Below are 18,510 nucleotides of genomic sequence, written 5' to 3'. Positions count from 1 at the left end.
AAGTTATTACAAAATATTGGTTAGATTTCCTGTCCTATACATTAATTACATTCTTGTATCTTATTTATTTTATACCTATGGTTTGTACCTTTTCATCCCCTTCTCCTATCTTACCCCTCTCCCAACCCCTCTTCACAAGACAATTAGAATTTTGAACACTGAGTAGATATTAAGAAATTACTTATTTGTTTCCGTGTGATAATGGTATGATGGTTATTTTTTAATAGTCAATTTCTTTTAGAGATATTTGATAAAACAGTCATGGATGGAATGATTTGATGTCTGGGAACGTGGGTGGGGTGTAGATGAACCAAAATTGGTCATAAGTCGATATTTGTTGAAGCTGGGGAATAGGTACACAGAAGTTGATTATAACTGTTTTGTTTACTTTCCCATATATATAAAATGTTCCACAATAAAATGTTATTAAAAGGGTGGGTAAGACAGAAACAGAGCCACAAAAAACACTGAGTCAGAAATGAGTATGAATATGAGTCCAGGTTTGGCCTTAAGCTTTTTAGCCATCAACCCAAGGAAGGAAACACATTAGAGGAACATTCACATCATCCATAGGCAGAGATTATACAGGAGAAACCAACCCTTCTTGTTACTGATAACACATATTTTTACCCCAAGAATCTTTATAAAGAAGACATGATGGTTATCAAAGGGGGAAAGGTGGGGGGGGGAGGGATAAATTGGGAGATTGGGATTGACATGTACACACTGCTGTATATAAAATAGATAACCAACAAGGACCTACTGTAGAGCACAGGGAACTCTATTCAATATTCTTTAATAACCTAAATGGGAAGAGAATTTGAAAAGGAATAGCTATATGTATATGTATAACTGAATCACTTTGCTGTACCCTTGAAACTAACACAACATTGTAAATCAACTGTAGACCAATAAAAAATAAAATTTTTTGAAAAAGAAGACATTATATAAGGTAATCAAAAACAACCTTACAGAGATGAATTTCAGAGTCCCCTTTTTAAGGTGACCTCAACATGGGTCAATGACATCATGGTAGAATGCAGCTCACTAAAAGAAATTAGGTAAATCTGGGGGAGAAGCAGAATGAACTGTACTGGTAGCACTCTTAGAAGACATATAGATCAAGAACTTTCCTCTGTATTTCTCTGCATTTCTTAGTCTTCAAGCGGCTGGTTGAATCAAAATTATGACCCTGTAGTTTTCCTTGGCTAAAGGGAGGTGATCACAGTGCTATTAAAATTGTGATCTTAAACTCTATTTGATACTCTGTAATGGCCCATATAGGAAAAGAATCTAAAAAAAAAAAAAAAGAAGAGTGGATATATGTCTATGTATAACTGATTCACTTTGCTGTACACCTGAAACTAACACAACATTGTAAATCAACTCTATTCCAATAAAAATTTTTAAAATATTGTGATCTTAGACCAAAGGGAAAAAAGAATCCACTTCTCCCAAGAGAAAAATGCAGTCTTCTTACTATCCCTCTTTTTTAACTATTAAAAGAAACTTTTCTGTGATTCAGCAGCTATTCAAGAAAATCATTATATTTTGTAAATTTTCAAACATACTCAAATACAGACATATAGTGAACACCGTGTATCCATCACTCAGCTTTGACAATTACTAGCTTATTTCATCTCTATCTCCACCCCACCCCACTCCCATATTATTTTGAAGCATATCCTAGAATCATATTATTCCACTTGGAGACATTTCAATATTTATCTCTAAAATATAAGTGCAATTTTTAAACCTAACCAGAATGGAGCATGCATTTTGAAAAGATGAGACACATCCCTCAATTTCTTTGCCACTGCTGCCATATTTTTATTGTAAAGTGGTATTTTTAACGCCCTGTGACTGCGTTTCCTTTTGATAAGACTCATGAATGAAGCGGCATGTAAACGAGGAAGGAGATGAGTACAGACGGTGGGCACCCCCCGCCTAACCCCCACCCCCACCCCCTGCTTTCACTGGGCCCCAGACCACAACGGGAGGACCTTGGCTGCGATTTGCTTTGAGGTTCTTTCAAGAGCACAAAGTCAGCACCAAATGGTTAACGTGACTAAGCATATACTTCAGCTCGACCGGGTCTGAAAACAGACCGTCAGTCCCGGGAAGCTGTAAGAAAACTCTCTGAGTGCTCTCATCCTTTGACAATAGGACCTCTTCTCAATAGTGGATGGTGCTGCTCTGCACTCGCTGGTTTTTCTCCTTGGACACCTCCAGAGATTCTGGTGTCCTTCGCTGAGTCTTCATTTACATCTCATTCTCTCAAAATGTTCTTGCATAGGCTGCTTTCCGTTCTCTTTCTCTTCTTGTTTCCCTGCCTGTCTCATTCAACTTTCTACTTCTCTGTTTGTCACTCACAGATTTCCATATTCCCACCCCCCCATCCCTCTCTGAAGCTCTACGTGCCTGCTTGAAATCTGCCAGGTGTTCCTTCAGCTTATCCGTAGCACATCTAAGGACTGGAGCTCATTATCTGCCTTCTCCCACCTCCCACCCCAACTGGCCTGACTTTCCTTTTTTACTTAATTTTATCTAGGTGGGGAAAAGCCAGACTGCTACCACTGTTACTACTACAGCTTAGCTTCTGGTCTTCTATACTTCTTATCCAGGAAATTACCAGAGCCTATAGATTTTGCCTCTGCGAAGTTTAAGCAACTTAAATTTATTAGCCAAGTTGCTGTGGTCTCTGCCTCTCAGTTTTTGGGTCTAGTGCTTACTCTGCACCTGGGTAAGGCATGGGGTCTGGCTCTGAAGAGCTCGCCTTCTAGTGGAAGACATGGGTGAGCAGGTGGGTTCAGTCAGTCAGGGTAAGAAGGAAGACACGGAAGATAATGCGCAGAGTCCTGTGGCCACACAGATAAGGGACATTTACTGCATGTTTTTCATGGAAGGTTTCCTGGAGGAGAACACACGAGAGCTGAGTGTGTTGCAGCTGACCAGGGGAGAAAGATGATAACACTTCAGGGAAAATATGAGCAAAGACCCAAAAGCTTCAACCACCAAGGTGTGTGTATGTGGAGTTGTGAGTGTGTATGCAGGTGTTGTGTGTGTGCATGTGTACCACAGTTTGAAAACATCCTGCAGATAGTAGATTAATCTTGTTACATTATTTGTTTTTAAAACACAAATAACATGGCATGATACTCCTCTACTAAAAAATAGATGACTTCTCTTCCTAAATCTGAAAATTAAAAATTGTTAGTTACAATCTTTCAGTCTTTGGCTCCAACCTATCCTTCTCTCTACCACCATCCTTCACTTTGTCCAAAGTAGACAACTCACAGTCTTTGAAGATACCACAATATCCTTCTCGCCACCATTGTGAGCTCCTCCTCCTCCTCCTTGGAATCATACTGTTGCCTGTTCATGTTTTATTATGGAAACATTAAATATATATAAAAAGAAGACATAATAGTATAATGAGCCATCATGTACCCTCAAATCCTACCATTTATCAAAGGACCACGTAAAATACTACTTCCTCTGTGAGACTTTTCTTTTCATTTCCTTTGCCTGATTTTCTCTCTCCCTCTTTGAACCTCCTGTGTATTCAGGGTGCGATACTTTTACTGCACATCACACATGCTCTCTGATGTTACAGGAGTTGGTTTGTCTTATTCTCTAGCTCTTTCAATACAGCAGTGACACTACTTATGTTCGTACAAAAACCTGCGCACAGATGTTTATAAGCAGCGTTATTCATAATTGCCAAAACTTGGAAGCAACCAAGATGCACTTAAGTAGGTGAATAGATTAGTGAACTGTGGTATATCCAGACAATGGAATATTATTCAGTGCTATAAAGAAATGAACTATTAGGCTTCCCTGGTGGCGCAGTGGTTGAGAATCTGCCTGCCAATGCAGGGGACACGGGTTCGAGCCCTGGTCTGGGAAGATCCCACATGCTGTGGAGCAACTAGGCCCGTGAGCCACAACTACTGAGCCTGCACGTCTGGAGCCTGTGCTCCGCAACAAGAGAGGCCGCGACAGTGAGAGGCCCGCGCACCGCGATGAAGAGTGGCCCCCGCTTGCCGCAACTAGAGAAAGCCCTCGCACAGAAACGAAGACCCAACACAGCCAAAAATAAAATAATTAAAAATTAAAAAAAAAAAGAAATGAACTATTAAGTCATGAAAAGACATGGAAGAATCTTAAATGCATATTACTAAGTGAAAGAAGCCAACCAGAAAAGGCTACACACACACACACACACACACACACACACACACAGAGTATGATTCTAACTATATAACATTCTGGAAAAGGCAAAACTATGGATACAGTAAACAGATCAGTGGTTGCCAGGGGTTGGGGGGAAGGAGGGATGAATAGGGGGAGCACAGGATTTTTAGGACAGTGAAACTACTTTGTATGACACTATAATGATAGATGCATAGTATACGTATGTCCAAACCCCTAGGATGTACAACACCAAGAGTCAGTGGGTGATGATGTGTCAATATAGGTTCATCATTTGTAACAAATGCACCACTCTGGGGGGATGCTGATAATGGGAGAGTCTCTGCATGTATGGGAACAGAAAGGTATATGCGAAATCTCTGTACCTTCCCTTCAGTTTTGCTGTGAACCTAAAACTGCTCTAAAAAATTAAAGTCCTTTACAAAAAATATGGATTCTGAGGGTTTGCTCTCAGAGATCCTGACCCTATAGAGCTTATTAAACAATTCCCATAGTCAGTGTGAACCAAGAGAATACGGTTCACGATTGATGAGATGTGTGAAAATGTCATTTTCACATAAATAACACAGGAGGGGAAGAACAGAGATGGCATTTGAAGAAATAACCTGCCCACAGAGGGGACATTCTGTTTCGTTCCTATTTTAAAAATGCAAGCACAAACGTGGAAGGGAGAAAAGAAACTGCTATCTGGTGAGTACCTGGTGTGTGCCGGACTTCTTCCCATAGGTTATGCCAGCTAAATCGCTCAGCAACCAGTCTCCGTCTCCAGCTTGTCGCTGTGGAAACTGAGTTGCAGAAGCATCCTCAGGGTCCCAGTGTTAAGTGGCACAGTGGGGACTTGAAACGAGCTCTTACGTATGTTCAAGGTTGAACTATTTCTACTCCATTCTGTGCTTTTTAAAAAAAAATTATGGTTGATATACAATATTATATTAGCTTCAGATGTACAACATAGTGATTCAATATTTTTACAGACTACACTATTTAAAATTTTTTTTGAAGACCTCAATACCAAAGTTCAAAACAGCTGAGAAAGAACAACAAATGTTCAGTCAACAAATACTGACGGTGTATAAGCCCTGGGCAAAACTGCTGCCATAGCTGAACGTTTCTGGGTGAGACAGATAATAAATAAGTAATAAATAGATTCAAAAACGAACACATAAATGCAGAAGTGATTCGAGATTGTGAGACAAGGTATGAGGAATATAAATGCAAGATGGTCGTGGAGATCTGTCTTAGGTAGAGTGGACATTTTAAATTAAAATAGTGGGAGTTTAGTGAAGTTGCGTTGAGTTCGTATTGTGTTCGAGACACCGGCCTGTGGAAGCTGGTGGGTGTGGACTGAGCTCCTTAAGTAGTGTCTGGGAAGGTCTGGGAAGGTTCTGTGGGGCGTGTGATAAATGAGCTGAATTTAGAAGGTTGAGCTCCCGTCCACAGGAGGGCTGGAGCCCCCTAAGCCCAGGGACACAGAGGTAAAGCTGTGGTTTCAGGAGATGCATCTGCCTGCTTGAAATAAAAATGACTGCACGTTTTAAAATGAGCTTTGCAGCTTTCCTTCTCTAAATTTTATGTAATTCCAAAGAAATCTGGCATCCTGGTTGGAGTCTCAGTGGTGGGTGAGATCCAGTGGTTTGGGGGAATTTTCTGTGTCCACTTCCGTGTCGCTGTTGTTAAGCCAGCTCTCCCTCTGTTCTCCCTTCGCTCTGCCCTGCTCCGTGAGCTGCCTTACATCTGATCATTGTGACTTGATAACATTTAATGACACTTCTCTGCCACTTTTAGTGCCAGCTACCCGTGGAAGTGAAGCCTAGATGCAAGTATGAAGGCAAGGGCAGCCAGGGCCTTCAGGTTGCCAGTTACTTGGCTGGAAATCCCATTCACATTGGGAAACAGATTTTTAAAATAAATTTGGCGCCGGGAGCAAAGCCATCCTTTTGTAAAGCTGTGTCAATAATCGTAAACCCTCATAATCATGTCCCCGGACCCTTGGCCAGGCTGACAAACATGTAGGTGTCAGGAGAGCCTCCGGATTCCACCCCTCTGGTTTCTCTTGCTGTTTGGGTTGGCGCTGGAGCGCGATCTTCTGTTTTACGTAATAAGGCACATGAGAGAAGCCCTTTGTGCTTAGCTTCTCTGAGCGGTGCTGAGCAAGAGGTCTTGTGTACCCCATCATTTTCAGTACGGTCAGAGCTGGTGAACATTTCTGTGGCTTGGTAAATGTTTTCTAACTACTGGCAAGGTTTTTTTTCTTTTTTTCCCTAGTGCCGTTGGGGAAAAGCTTTGGTTTAAGATGAATTTTGCAAATACATGTGTGTAGTGGGACTAGTATATTTTTGGAGAAAAAAGGCATGGGCGTGACACAGGCTGATGTAATATGGTACCACATATGCTCCATCAGGCCAAGGAGGTTTTTACCCTTTGCAGATTGTGCCAGTAAGAGGGCACAGCTGGTTAAGACCTGCAGGCGTATACAGAACTCTCTCCTTCCGAGAAGGCTTGTTACTAGCATGCGACATGACATAGAGCTTATTTTCTGACGTATTTTTCATTTTTGCTTTTGAATGTCAAGCAAAAAGGCCACTTATCATAGGTGGCCACTTAGTTTTATCATTCATTTTGCTGCCTCTCCTTAATTTTTTTTTAACACAGTGTTAAATGTTAACAGTCAGGTGTTGGCAGCCTTGCCAAGGAGAACAGATTGCTTTGAAATAAACACAGCTGGAAACTGATCACATATTGTTTTCCTTTCTTTTAAGAAATGAAAGAGGCATTTATAGAAAAGCTGGAGAACGCTGTGCTATCCAGAATTACTTTATAGATTTATTCCTCCAAGTCTGGTTAATGATTACTGTCACACCTTGGTGTTCAAATGGACCCACTTAGCCTCTCCCTTCCTGAAGTGGGAGTTTCCTTGGGAACAATAAACTTGCAGAGGTTTGGGGTGATCGCACTGCAGGAGGGGCGGAGTCTGTGCAGCTCCGTTTTGCTCGGCTGAAGTGCGGTCTTCCGAGCTGAGTAAAGAAGCCTTCTCTGGGGTTTTCTTCTGCTCGCTCTCCCAGCAGCCCTGAACCCGTATTAGAGGCACCTCTGCTGGTCTTTTATGGGGCTGTTCCTCCAGTGATGGTCAAGTAAGTGAATTATGGAATGTTGGTGCGTGCCTTTGTGATTTTTGTTTTATTTCATTTACTGTTAAAAAATGAAGGCAGGGTGTTTTCTAATGGTGATTCAACTAGGTTTTGTGTCTGCTGGAACTCTTTTTCTTGTTTTTTTGTCAGAGGAAAACCAGGGGTCTTCTTTTCCCACACCTAGAAGACTTTATTGTTGTTTGGGTCATTTCTTTCTTTAGTCTCTGTGCCAAAAGTTTTCTTTCTTTTGCTATTTCTTTGTATAGACGTTTTGATGATTTGTTGAGTTATAGCTTAATAGTCGATTGCTATTAATGAGCTACGAATAATTAATTCCTATGGTGTAATAATTCACTGCTATGTTAAAGTTTTTCAAAGGTGTTTTCCTCCATAAATAGGTATTTCTCTTGACATCCATCTTGTAAGAGCTGAGTTAGAAATGAAGAAGAGAGATGTAGGAACTTAACAGTAACGTTTGCTTTTGGCTTGCTTAAATGGCATCTGGGGAGGCTTTTTCGCAGGAAAAATATATTTTAGTTTCATTTTGTTTCGTTTTATCTGGGAGAACTACAGGGTTGTATTTGTTGGGATTACCTGAATTCTCTGTCACCTGTGTTAGAATCTGCATGATGTTTAGACAAGTCAAACTTGTTCATTCTTCCTTAGAGTATCTCATTTAAAATAGCCTTCCCTATGTATTGCCTGGGGCCCACGGATGGGCATTGTTGGAATTAGGCCATTTATCTAGTTGGATTCTCACAATCAGATCCAGCATAGTACAGCTCTGTGTATTGTCAATAACTAACTCAGTGACGTGCTCAATGGCCATCTGAGCTCCAGGAATAGGAAGGTAAATGGTGAGTTTTGCATTTTTGTAAAATGCACAGGTAAGTCCAAATGAGGAGAGAACTGAGAAGACCTGTTACAATGAAGGTGGTTCTTCTTTTTTTGAATTTTATTTTATTTTTTTATACAGCAGGTTCTTATTAGTTATCTATTTTATACACATCAGTGTATCCATGTCAATCCCAATCTCCCAATTCATCCCACCCACCCACCACTTTCCCCCCTTGGTGTCCATATGTTTGTTCTCTACATCTGTGTCTCTATTTCTGCCCTGCAAACCGGTTCATCTGTACCATTTTTCTAGATTCCACATATATGCATTAATATACAATATTTGTTTTTCTCTTTTTGACTTACTTCACTCAGTGAAGGTGGGTCTGAAAGGCTTTCTCTGTGTTGATCACTGCCAAGCATGTTGCTTCCCAGCTTTACGCAACTTGGCAGAATTGATCTAGATTTTTGGATTTTGAAGGCATAGAAAGATCGCAATTATACATTACATTGGACTATGATAATATACCAATTCTGTTCCTGAGTTTCTAAATATTTATTTATTTATTTATTTTGGCTGTGCCGGGTCTTAGTTGCGGCACACGGGATCTTCGTTGCGGCATGAGGACTCTTGGTTGCGGCATGCATGCGGGATCTAGTTCCCTGACCAGGGATCGAACCCGGGCCCCCTGCATTGGGAGCGTGGAGCTTTACCCACTGGACCACCAGGGAAGTCCCTGTTCCTGAGTTTCTTAAATGACTCATTTTCTTTTATGAGACTGTGCAGCTTGTTTTTTAAAAATGATTATAATGATTATAATTATTATTATTTCATTGCTCTTTCATATGTGTTATCCCATGGTTCTCACATCAGTCCGATAAGGTAGGTATTGATGTTACTACACCATTTTATAGTTGAGGATATCCAGAGTCAGATGAAAAGTGACCCTGGAGGTCTCTTGGTGAGTGAAGGAACTGGATGTAATCTGGTTTTTAAAAACTCATAACCCCGTACTCCCCTACCTCATTCTCTCTGGTCACCTCTAAATTTCATCCATTGTGGCACAGAGGAAAGAGTTCCCAACTGAGTGTTTGGAGACCTGGATTCTGATTCTGACTGGGGCACTGCTGGCTCTCTGGTGGTGAGCAGTCACTGAAGTCTTTGGATGTCATTTTCCTGCAAGAGGCTACAGAATCTGATTTCTGCAGTTTCTGTGCAGCTTCAGAATCTCTATTCAGAGCCTTAAGCAGGGTTTGTGTCAGCTCTGTAGTGCTCCCTGCAACGTAGAGAAGAGGTGACCCAACCCGGGTGTTGTATCCAGCTCTGCTTTGGCGTTTCCTGCCAAGCATGAAGAGATACAGGATGTCCTTAGATGAGGAAAATCCCGAGCCTTTACAAGACCGGATTCTCTGATCGCTTCTTGAGCCGTCATTTTTCAGTCTGTTCTTTTAAACTCATCAACAAAAGTATTTGAGCCAAGCTCTCTAGTGGTTTCAGCCCGGGACTGATGAACACATTGATTACGTTCCCATCTTGCCCCCAAAGAAGCGACAGCCTCCTCGCATGGGCCCATCTGTTATCATCATCCTTTTTGGAACAGGGCAAAAGTGAATAAGTATTACTCTACCCTTCACTTAGGTGTTTTAACTTACGGCAGGTGGTTGAGAACAGGAAGGAGAGAACAGTGGGAAAGTATGTTTTAGTCCACCTCCGTGGTTAACTCTGTCAGCTAATCACAGATCAATTTAGAAAACTGTGGTATACTAAGAGAAGTGTGAGTACATCTGACTGACATTATAAAGGAAAAAACCCTATAACTAACACCGTCTACCATTACTATTGATGTGTACAAGAAAATAAAGAAGAAGTTGGAATGCCGAACTCCCAGCAGGGAGAATAGGGCAGGTCTTCCTGGGTAAAGAGGATTGGCAGCCTTATACTGACATTTCCCCCTGGACTGGTGAAAAACCTCACCCGTGACCTCAGCCTGCACTTGGGAAGCTCTGCTCAGCCTGGTGACTGGAGCTTGTCATTCACAGCCGTCCTGGTAGGAGGTGGGGTTCTGAATGCGGAAATGAGACCTGCGTTCCCAGTTCCGCCCTTTTTTCTGCTGGTCTCTGTCCCTGCTCTCATGCCGTGATTTAGACCTTAACTGTATCCTTCCATCTTTCCCAACAGGCAAGAAGCGAAACCCTGGCCTTAAAATCCCCAAAGAAGCATTTGAACAACCTCAGACCAGTTCCACGTAAGTCTGGCAGGATCATCGTCTTAATCCAAATGCTTGCACTTTGCAGATTTCCAGGGAATGGGAGTTCATTTTTGGACTGGTGAGCAATACCTTGACTATGGAGATAGCTGTTAGAAAGGAGAGCCTTTTAAAGGCGGAAGCCAAGTACTTACTGTTCTGAGACCTGAAAAAAATAATCATAGTCGGTCAGTCTATATGGAATGGGTAGCTTTGAACTCATTACTAGTTGGCTAAAAATTCTACAAATGCGTTCAGCAGATGGGGTCCTATGTAAATCCAAAAAGGTCACTGGACATGGACTTTTTGCCTTTTCCATAGAGATCTGAGCAAACAAGCAAACCCCTGAGAGAGCCACTACTATAAAATTTGGTTTGAGGTGGAAAGATGGTATTTGGTGAGAACTCAGCATCCTGCCACCTAAATCCTGCCCATATAAACAGAAGGCAAACATGAGACGAAGGATCACTCCTTTGTTAGCTGAGCCTTTGGCCCAAATCCCTAAGGGAGCTCAAGTCCTGGTGAAGCAGGGCACCCTCTCCTGGAGCCTCCATCTTGTTTCTTTGTCTCTCTGTTGGGTGGGGAGGGTATTTCCTGCCTAGCTGGGGGTATGACCACCTATCAAAGCATCTGCATGGGAGGAATGGAAATTCCAAGAAAAACAATTACAGCAGAGGTACCATAAAAGCAGAGCAAGTACAATGAGAGGCCATCCCAACGGAAACTTAAATGTTTCAGGCTTCTGCTCATCTATAAAAAAGCACCTCCCTTGGTAGAGGTTTCTGACCTTAACCGTGATCACTTCGTATCGGACAGTGCACCCCTGGTGTTGGAATGTGCTAATAAAAATGATCATGCTCTGTAAGACTCTGGTCATTGCATCTTGTGCAGCCATGTAAGCACACTTTCCACTGAAGCACCTCTAGGGACAGAGCAGAGGGGAGGGCTGTTCTTCAGCGCCCGGGGCTGCAGAGCCAGATTCAAGAGAGAGTGCTCCTGTCATGAGGATCTGCAGGAGGAATTCTTTCCATATCTACCACCAAGATTGGGGTTTCTTTTTTTTTTTCGGTCCCTCTGGTTATTTTTCTTCCCTTGGACCTATGAACTATGTAATTAATAACTTTTCCTCTCTGATTGGTTTCTTCTCGTGAGCTTAGGATCAAACATGTGGCTTCCCTATACGGGACTTTAGGGGGTATACTTTTAAAACTTTATTTTGAAGTAACTGTAGATTCACAGGAGGTGGCAAAGAAATGTACAAAGTCCCCTGTACCCTTCCCCCATCTGTGTCCCCCTCAATGTTAACATCTTACACAACCCTAGTATCATATCAAAACCAAGACAGCGGTGTTGGTGCAAACCGCAGAACATGTTCACATTTCACCAGCAATATAAGCCCTCGTGTGTGTGTGTGTGTCGCTCTGTGCAGTTGTATCACACGTGCAGCCTTGCATAATGACTACCGCAATCAAGATACCCAAGTGTATGGCACTACAAGACCCTCTCCTTTTACTCCCCACCTCTGACCCCCACCCCTGCTGTCCCTAATCCCTGGCAACCACTGATCTGTTCTCCTTTTCCATTTCATTACTTCTTGATTGTGGTGCACATGGAATCATGCATCTCCTTTCTGAGATTGGCCTTTTTCATCCAGCATCATTTCCTTGAGGTTCATTCAAGTTATCGCATGTATCCATAGTTTATTCTTTGTTGTTGCTGAATACCATTCCATGGTATGGATATACCACAGTTTGTTAAACCCTTTAGCCTTTGAAGGAGATACAAGTAGTTTCCTGTTGGGCTGTTATGAATACATCTGCTGTGAACATTCAGGTATAAGTTCTTGCATAGAAATAAGTCTCTGTTTCTCCGGGATATATGTCCAGTAGTGCAATTACTGGGTCATATGGTAAGTCCATTTTTAGTTTTCAAAGAACCGCCAAGTATTTTCCAGGGTGATTTTACCCATGTACATTCTTACCAAAAATGTATGAATGACCCAGTTTCTCTGCATCCCTGTCAGCGTCATCACTGTTTTTCATTTTAGCCATTCTGGTAGATGTGAGATATCATTGCAGTTTTAATTTTCATTTCTCTAATGGCTGTTGATGTTGAATACTTCTGGCATTTATTTCCCATCCCTATATCTTCTTTGGTGAAATGTCTGTGCACTTCTCTGCCTATTATGTAATCAGATTTTTTTTTTTTTTTATGTTGAGTTTTGAGAGTTCTTCATATATCCTAGATGCACAGAGTTTGTCAGGTATATGATTCAAGAACATTGTCTCCCAGTCTGTAATGGGTCTTTTCGTCTATTTTTTAAAAATAATTAATTAATTAATTAATTAATTAGTTCTTGGCTGCTCTGGGTCTTCGTTGCTGCGCGCAGGCTTTCTCTAGTTGCGTCGAGCAGGGGCTACCCTTCGTTGCGGTGTGCGGGCTTCTCATTGCAGTGTCTTCTCTTGTTGTGTAGCACGGGCTCTAGGCACGCGGGCTCAGTAGTTGTGGCTCGCGGGCTCCAGAGCGCAGGCTCAGTAGTTGTGGTGCACAGGCCTAGTTGCTCCACGGCACGTGGGATCTTCCTGGACCAGGGCTGGAACCCGTGTCCCCTGCATTGGCAGGCAGATTCTTAACCACTGCGCCACCAGAGAAGCCCTTGTCTTTCTATTTTGATGAAGTCCAATCTATCCGTTTTTCCTCTTATGTGTTATGTTTTCGGTGACAAGTTTAAGAACCCTTTGCCTAGTCCTGGGTCCTACAGATTTTCTCCTATGTTTTTTCTAGAAGTGTTTTAGTTTTACATTTTAGATTTAAGGCTATGTTACATTTCCAGTTTAATTTTTGTCCGAGATGTGAGGTTTAGGTTGGGCTTTATTTTTTTTGCCAATGGATTTCTGGTTGCTCCAACACCATCTGCTGAAAAGGCTATCCCTCCTCCGCTGAATTGCTTTTGCGCCTTTGTCAGATATTAATTGGGCGTATTTGTGTGGACCTATTTCTGGGTTCTTTATTCTGCTCCATTGGTCTCTGAGTCTGTTGCTCTGCCAGTCTGTCATACTGTCTTGATTCCTGCAGCTATACAGTAAGCCTTAACATTGGGAAAAGTGATTCCTTGCACTTTGCTTTTCTTTTCAAAACGATTTTGGTTACTCTAGGGCTCTCCTCTTTTCATATTAGTTTTAGAATAAGCTTGTCTATGTCTACAAATAAGCTTGCTGAGATGTTTGGTAGGAATTGTGTTTCACCTACGGATCAGTCGAGCGAGCACTGACGTCTTCACTGCACTCAGTCTCCCAGTCCATGAATGTGGTAGATGTCTCCAGGCATTTAGATTTTCTTTGATTTCGTCCAACAGTATTTTATAGTTTTCATCATACAGATTCTCTCCATCAGGTTTTGTTAGGATTTATACCTAAGTGTTTCCTTTTTTTGAAGCAATAAAAATTGTATTCCACTTTTGATTTTGATTTGCATTTGTTTATTGTCAGTATTTAGAAATGCAATTGGTTTTTGAGTTGATTGCATACCCTGTGACCTTGCTAAACTCAATTATTAGTTCTAGGAGCTTTTTTAGTAGATTACTTAGATTTTTCTGTGTAGACAGCCATACCTTCTGCAAAAAACAGTTTTATTTCTTCCCTTCCTGTTTTTTTTTTTTTAACCTTTATTTTCTTACCTTATTTTAGTGGCAAGGATATTCAGTACTATGTTAAATAAGATTGGTGAGAGCAGGCTACCTTGCTTTGTCTCCCATCTTAGAGGGAAAGCATTCAATCTTTCACCATTAAGCATGATGTTAAGTCCTCATAGATGTTGTTTATGAGGTTGAAAAAATTCCTCTCTGGTCGAAGTGTACTCAACATTTTTATCATGAGTGTGTGTTGAATTTTGTTGAGTGTTTTTTTTGTGCATCAATTGATGTCATCTTGGAGTTTTCTTCTTTGTCCCATTGATATGGATTACACTGATGGATTTTTAAAATATCGAACTAGCCTCGCATACCCCAAATAAATCCCACGTGGTTGTCGTATACTACTTTTTTTATACATTGTTGGATTTAATCTCCTAAAATGTGAATATTTTTGTGAAGATTTTTGTGTCTTAAATTCATAAGAGATGTTGACCTGTAGTGTGTGTGTATGTGTCTGTGTGTCTGTGTGTCTGAGCTATTATGTTCTGGTTTTGGTATTTAAGGTAATACTGACCTTATAAAATGAGTTGGTAAGAGTACTTTCTGTTTTCTGGTAGACATTGTGTAAGATAGGCGGTAATTCTTAAAAAAATGTTTTTGAGCTATAACTGACATATAGCATAATATTAGTTTCAGGTGTACAAAATAATGATTCGATATATGCAATTCTTTTTTTTTTTTAATGTTCGCTAAAATTCCCCAGGGAAACAAAGTGGGCTTATATATTCCTTTTTCTGGAGCTTTTAAATTACCAATTCATTTTCTTTAATAGTTATAGGGCAACTCAGATAATCTATTTCATTGTGGCTAAGTTTTGGTAGTTTGCAGTTTTCAAGGAATTTCTTCTAAGTTGTTGAATTTATGAAGGTAAAGTTGCTCATAGTATTTCCTGATTATTCTTTTAATGACTTCACGATATATTGAGATATCCCCCTCTTTTTTTGCTGATATTGATAATTTGTGTCTTCTCTCTTTTTATCTGTGTTGGTCTTGCTAGAGGTTTATCAATTTTTATTGAATTTTTAGAAGAGCCAACTTTGTTTTCTTTCTTTTCCTGCTTTCAATGTTATTGATTTCTGCTTTTTTTCTTTGACTTTTCAAATTGACACTTTTATTGAGATAATTGTACAGTCACATTCAGTTGTAAGAAACAATATAGAGAAACTTTATATTCTCTGCCCAATGGTAACATTTTGTAAAACTATAGTATTATAAGCTCAATTGATATTGACAGTGATACAATGTACCCATCTTATTCAGGTTTTCCAGTTTTACTTATATTCACTAGTATGTATGATCTTAAATTTCTGTACCATTTTTGTCACCTGTGATATGTGATCTTAAATTTCTGTACCATTGTGTCACCTGTGTAGGTTCATACATTCACCACTACAGTCAAGAAACTGAATGGTTCTGAAACCAATAGGATCCCTCATGTTGCCCTTTTATAATCACGACTGCCTTCCCTCCTCACCTCTCCCAATACTGTTTCTGACCCCTGGCAACCACTAATCTGTTGTCTATTAATTTTTCTCATTTAAAAAATATTATTATATAAGTGGGATTATAGTGTGTAACCTTTTGGGATTGGCTTTCATCACTCAAGCATAATTTCCTGAAGATTGATCCATGTTGTATACATACTTTGCTCCTTTTAATCGCTGAGTAGTATATCTTGCTGAGTTATGCATGTACATCTGTAAGTGTGCATGCAGACAGCAGAGTTTAACCATTCACCTATTAAAGACATATGGGCTGATTCTAGTTTTTGGCTGTTATAAGTAAGGCTATGAACAATCATGTACAGGTTTTTGTGTGAACATAAACATTTATTTCTCTGGGAGGAAAATACCCATTAGTGGAATTGCTGGTGGCAGTGCGTGTTTAGTTTTTAAGAGATTGCCCAACTGTTTTCCAGAGTGGCTATATTATTTTGCATTTTCACCAGCAATGTATAAGTGATTCAGTTTCTCCACATCCTGTCCAAGATTTGGTGATGCCACTATTTTTTGTTGTAGCCATTTGAATGGTGTATTGATATTGATTTCTGCTCTTTATCATTTCATTTGGGATATATTCTCATATCCACTTTCCAGCTGTCTTTTATTCCTTCCCTTTAAAATTTGCTAGTCTTCACCTTCTAATTTATATTAATTTTCTGGTTTTTTTAATGAATTTTTGAAAACCACCATAAATCCTTGCTTGGTATAAAAAAGTGAATAAAAACCTATGCAAAGGTAAAAGTAGTTTCGTTGTTGTCTTTCCCTCATGTGGTAGAATAAGCCTTGAATGTACTTTTCTGTTTCATCCTGTAAAGCCAAGGTCCCTTCATGATTGTAGACTGTCCCATGTTAGCTCATGGACAGGATTATTGCTGTTGTTGTTATTATTATTATTTTAATACTGAGGCTGAAATATGTACTCCTAAAGAAGAAGCTTCCTCATTTTGAGTTTTTTTTGGCAATTTTGTGAGGTTGGCTTGGTGACTCTTGCCATTTATATATACCCTGCCGCCTTCTGCTGGACTACACACAAATAAATAGACCGGGACAGAGCCCCATTCTTTTTAGGGCCGCGTGTGTGGTCTCTTCACTTGAGTTTTTTCTTTGAGTCACTGATGCCAATGTGTCTTTGACTCAGGTTTCTGGGCTGTTCCCTCACTTGATTGGCAGCAACTAATTCTAAATCGATTCCATGCTAGTCAGTATTCTTTCACTTAATCCTCACAAGAAACTCAGAGGCAGTTGTTATTCCTCTCACTTCGTAAGTGAGAAGACAGACCCGTACATGGGTCAGGGGCCCTGCTCAAAGCAGTTGAGCTCCAAGAGCCCAGGTTCTGGTGCTGGAATGCCTGGGTTCACATCTGAGATCTGAACTTCCCCAGTTGGATATCTTAGGCAAGTTACCTAACCCTTCTAAGCCTTAGTTTCCCCTTGTGAAAAACGGGAACAAACACTGATGGGGTTGCTATGGGGATTAGATGTCACACTCCATATTAAGTGTCAAGTTTAGTGCATTTTCCAATGTAATTTCTCAATGAATGTCGCTCTAAGTGTTGTTGTTATTATCATTATTATTTCACTTAATAAGTGGAAGAGGTGGCATACAAACTGAGGGTTCTCTGACCCTCAAGCATGTGCTCTTAGCCACACGTTAGACTGCTCGTGACTACAGCCAAATAGCCCATGGCTATCCATGAGAGGCAGAATCTCTTACTTCTGCAGCTGAGAAGACTTCGTGGCGTCGCTCTGTGTTCCAGTGTCACCACCTCTTTGATGACCTCTCTTAAATTATTTAGTCTGTTTCAATGTCAATTCTTCACATTAAAATAGAGCTAACACCTCTAAGAGTTGTGAAAATTAAAGAAGATATTTGATGTAAAGGGTCTCGCATGGTCTCTGGCCCAAGTAGATGCTTAATAAATATTATCATTAGGTAATAAGTACATATTGTTATTAATAAACATTATTATAGGTGAATAATAATTATAATAGTAACCAGTAAACTCATTACTCATGTAGAATTATAAATAAATAATTATTTTAATAAACCGAAGCTGGTTGTTTATATAAAAAAGTAATAGCAGGTGACCTTTGGAATACCTTTGGCCTTCCAGGGTTAGGAGTTTTGTAATAAGTTTGGTTCTTTCCCCAGAACACTGAAATAGTGAATAAGCAACAGAGAACGTCCACCCACAGTTTAAAACTCCTGCACAGACTTGGTGCCCCAGGCAAACGGATATGCCCAGCCCTGGACAGGATACAGTGTCAACTAACCGAATACAAGCTGTCTGTCTCAGTCCATCATTTGATGCTTTTGGCAGACTCGCTGAGCCCGCAGGCCTCATGGCGGGTGGGTGGTCATTTTCATTAGAGGGGGCCTGGGTGTGGGGGAAGTTTTCTCTGATTCAGTCAGACTTGCATTGAATCATAGCTTCACCACTTGGGAGCAAGTTAGCTCGTCGACGCCAAACAGGTTTTCATCTGGAATATGGGAACAATGACACTTATAGGTAGGGTGTGTGTGTGTGTGTGTGTGTGTGTGTGTGTGTGTGTGTGTGTGTGTGTGTGTGTGTGTGTGTGTGTGTGTTTTAATGACAGGAGAAGAAGGTAAAGCACTTAGCCCAGTTTTCAGCCTCTACCCCCTTCTCCTTAGGTCAAGGCCGAGACTTGGGGGACATCAGTTTTATTTTCAGCTCTGTTGAGGACTGTCTGTTCAGCATATCACTGAATTTTTCTGGGTTTCATTTTTCTCTTTCTGGAAAATGGCAAGAAACCCTCCTGTTAGGTAAAGTTGTCATGCAAGGTTAGAATAAAGCTGGAGTCAGCAAACTTTTTGTGCAAAAGACCAGATAGTAAATATCTGGGGCTACCCAGGCCACCATGGCCTCTGC

General features: G+C 40.7%; 1 protein-coding gene across 1 annotated transcript in view; it reads left to right on the top strand.

The window, feature by feature from the left end:
• MAP2K6 (mitogen-activated protein kinase kinase 6) overlaps nt 1-18,510 on the top strand; it is a 123,215-nt gene that overhangs the window by 78,673 nt on the left and 26,032 nt on the right. Inside the window, exon 2 of the mRNA XM_061174852.1 lies at nt 10,360-10,426. Coding sequence (XP_061030835.1) covers nt 10,360-10,426 — 67 coding nt within the window. The remainder of the gene's footprint in view (nt 1-10,359; nt 10,427-18,510) is intronic.

Source organism: Eubalaena glacialis, chromosome 19 (genome assembly GCF_028564815.1).
Source record: "Eubalaena glacialis isolate mEubGla1 chromosome 19, mEubGla1.1.hap2.+ XY, whole genome shotgun sequence".
NCBI classification, from domain to species: Eukaryota; Metazoa; Chordata; class Mammalia; order Artiodactyla; family Balaenidae; genus Eubalaena; species Eubalaena glacialis.
The sequence above is the reverse complement of the archived record's forward strand: the minus strand, read 5'-3'. Positions and strand labels throughout refer to the sequence as shown.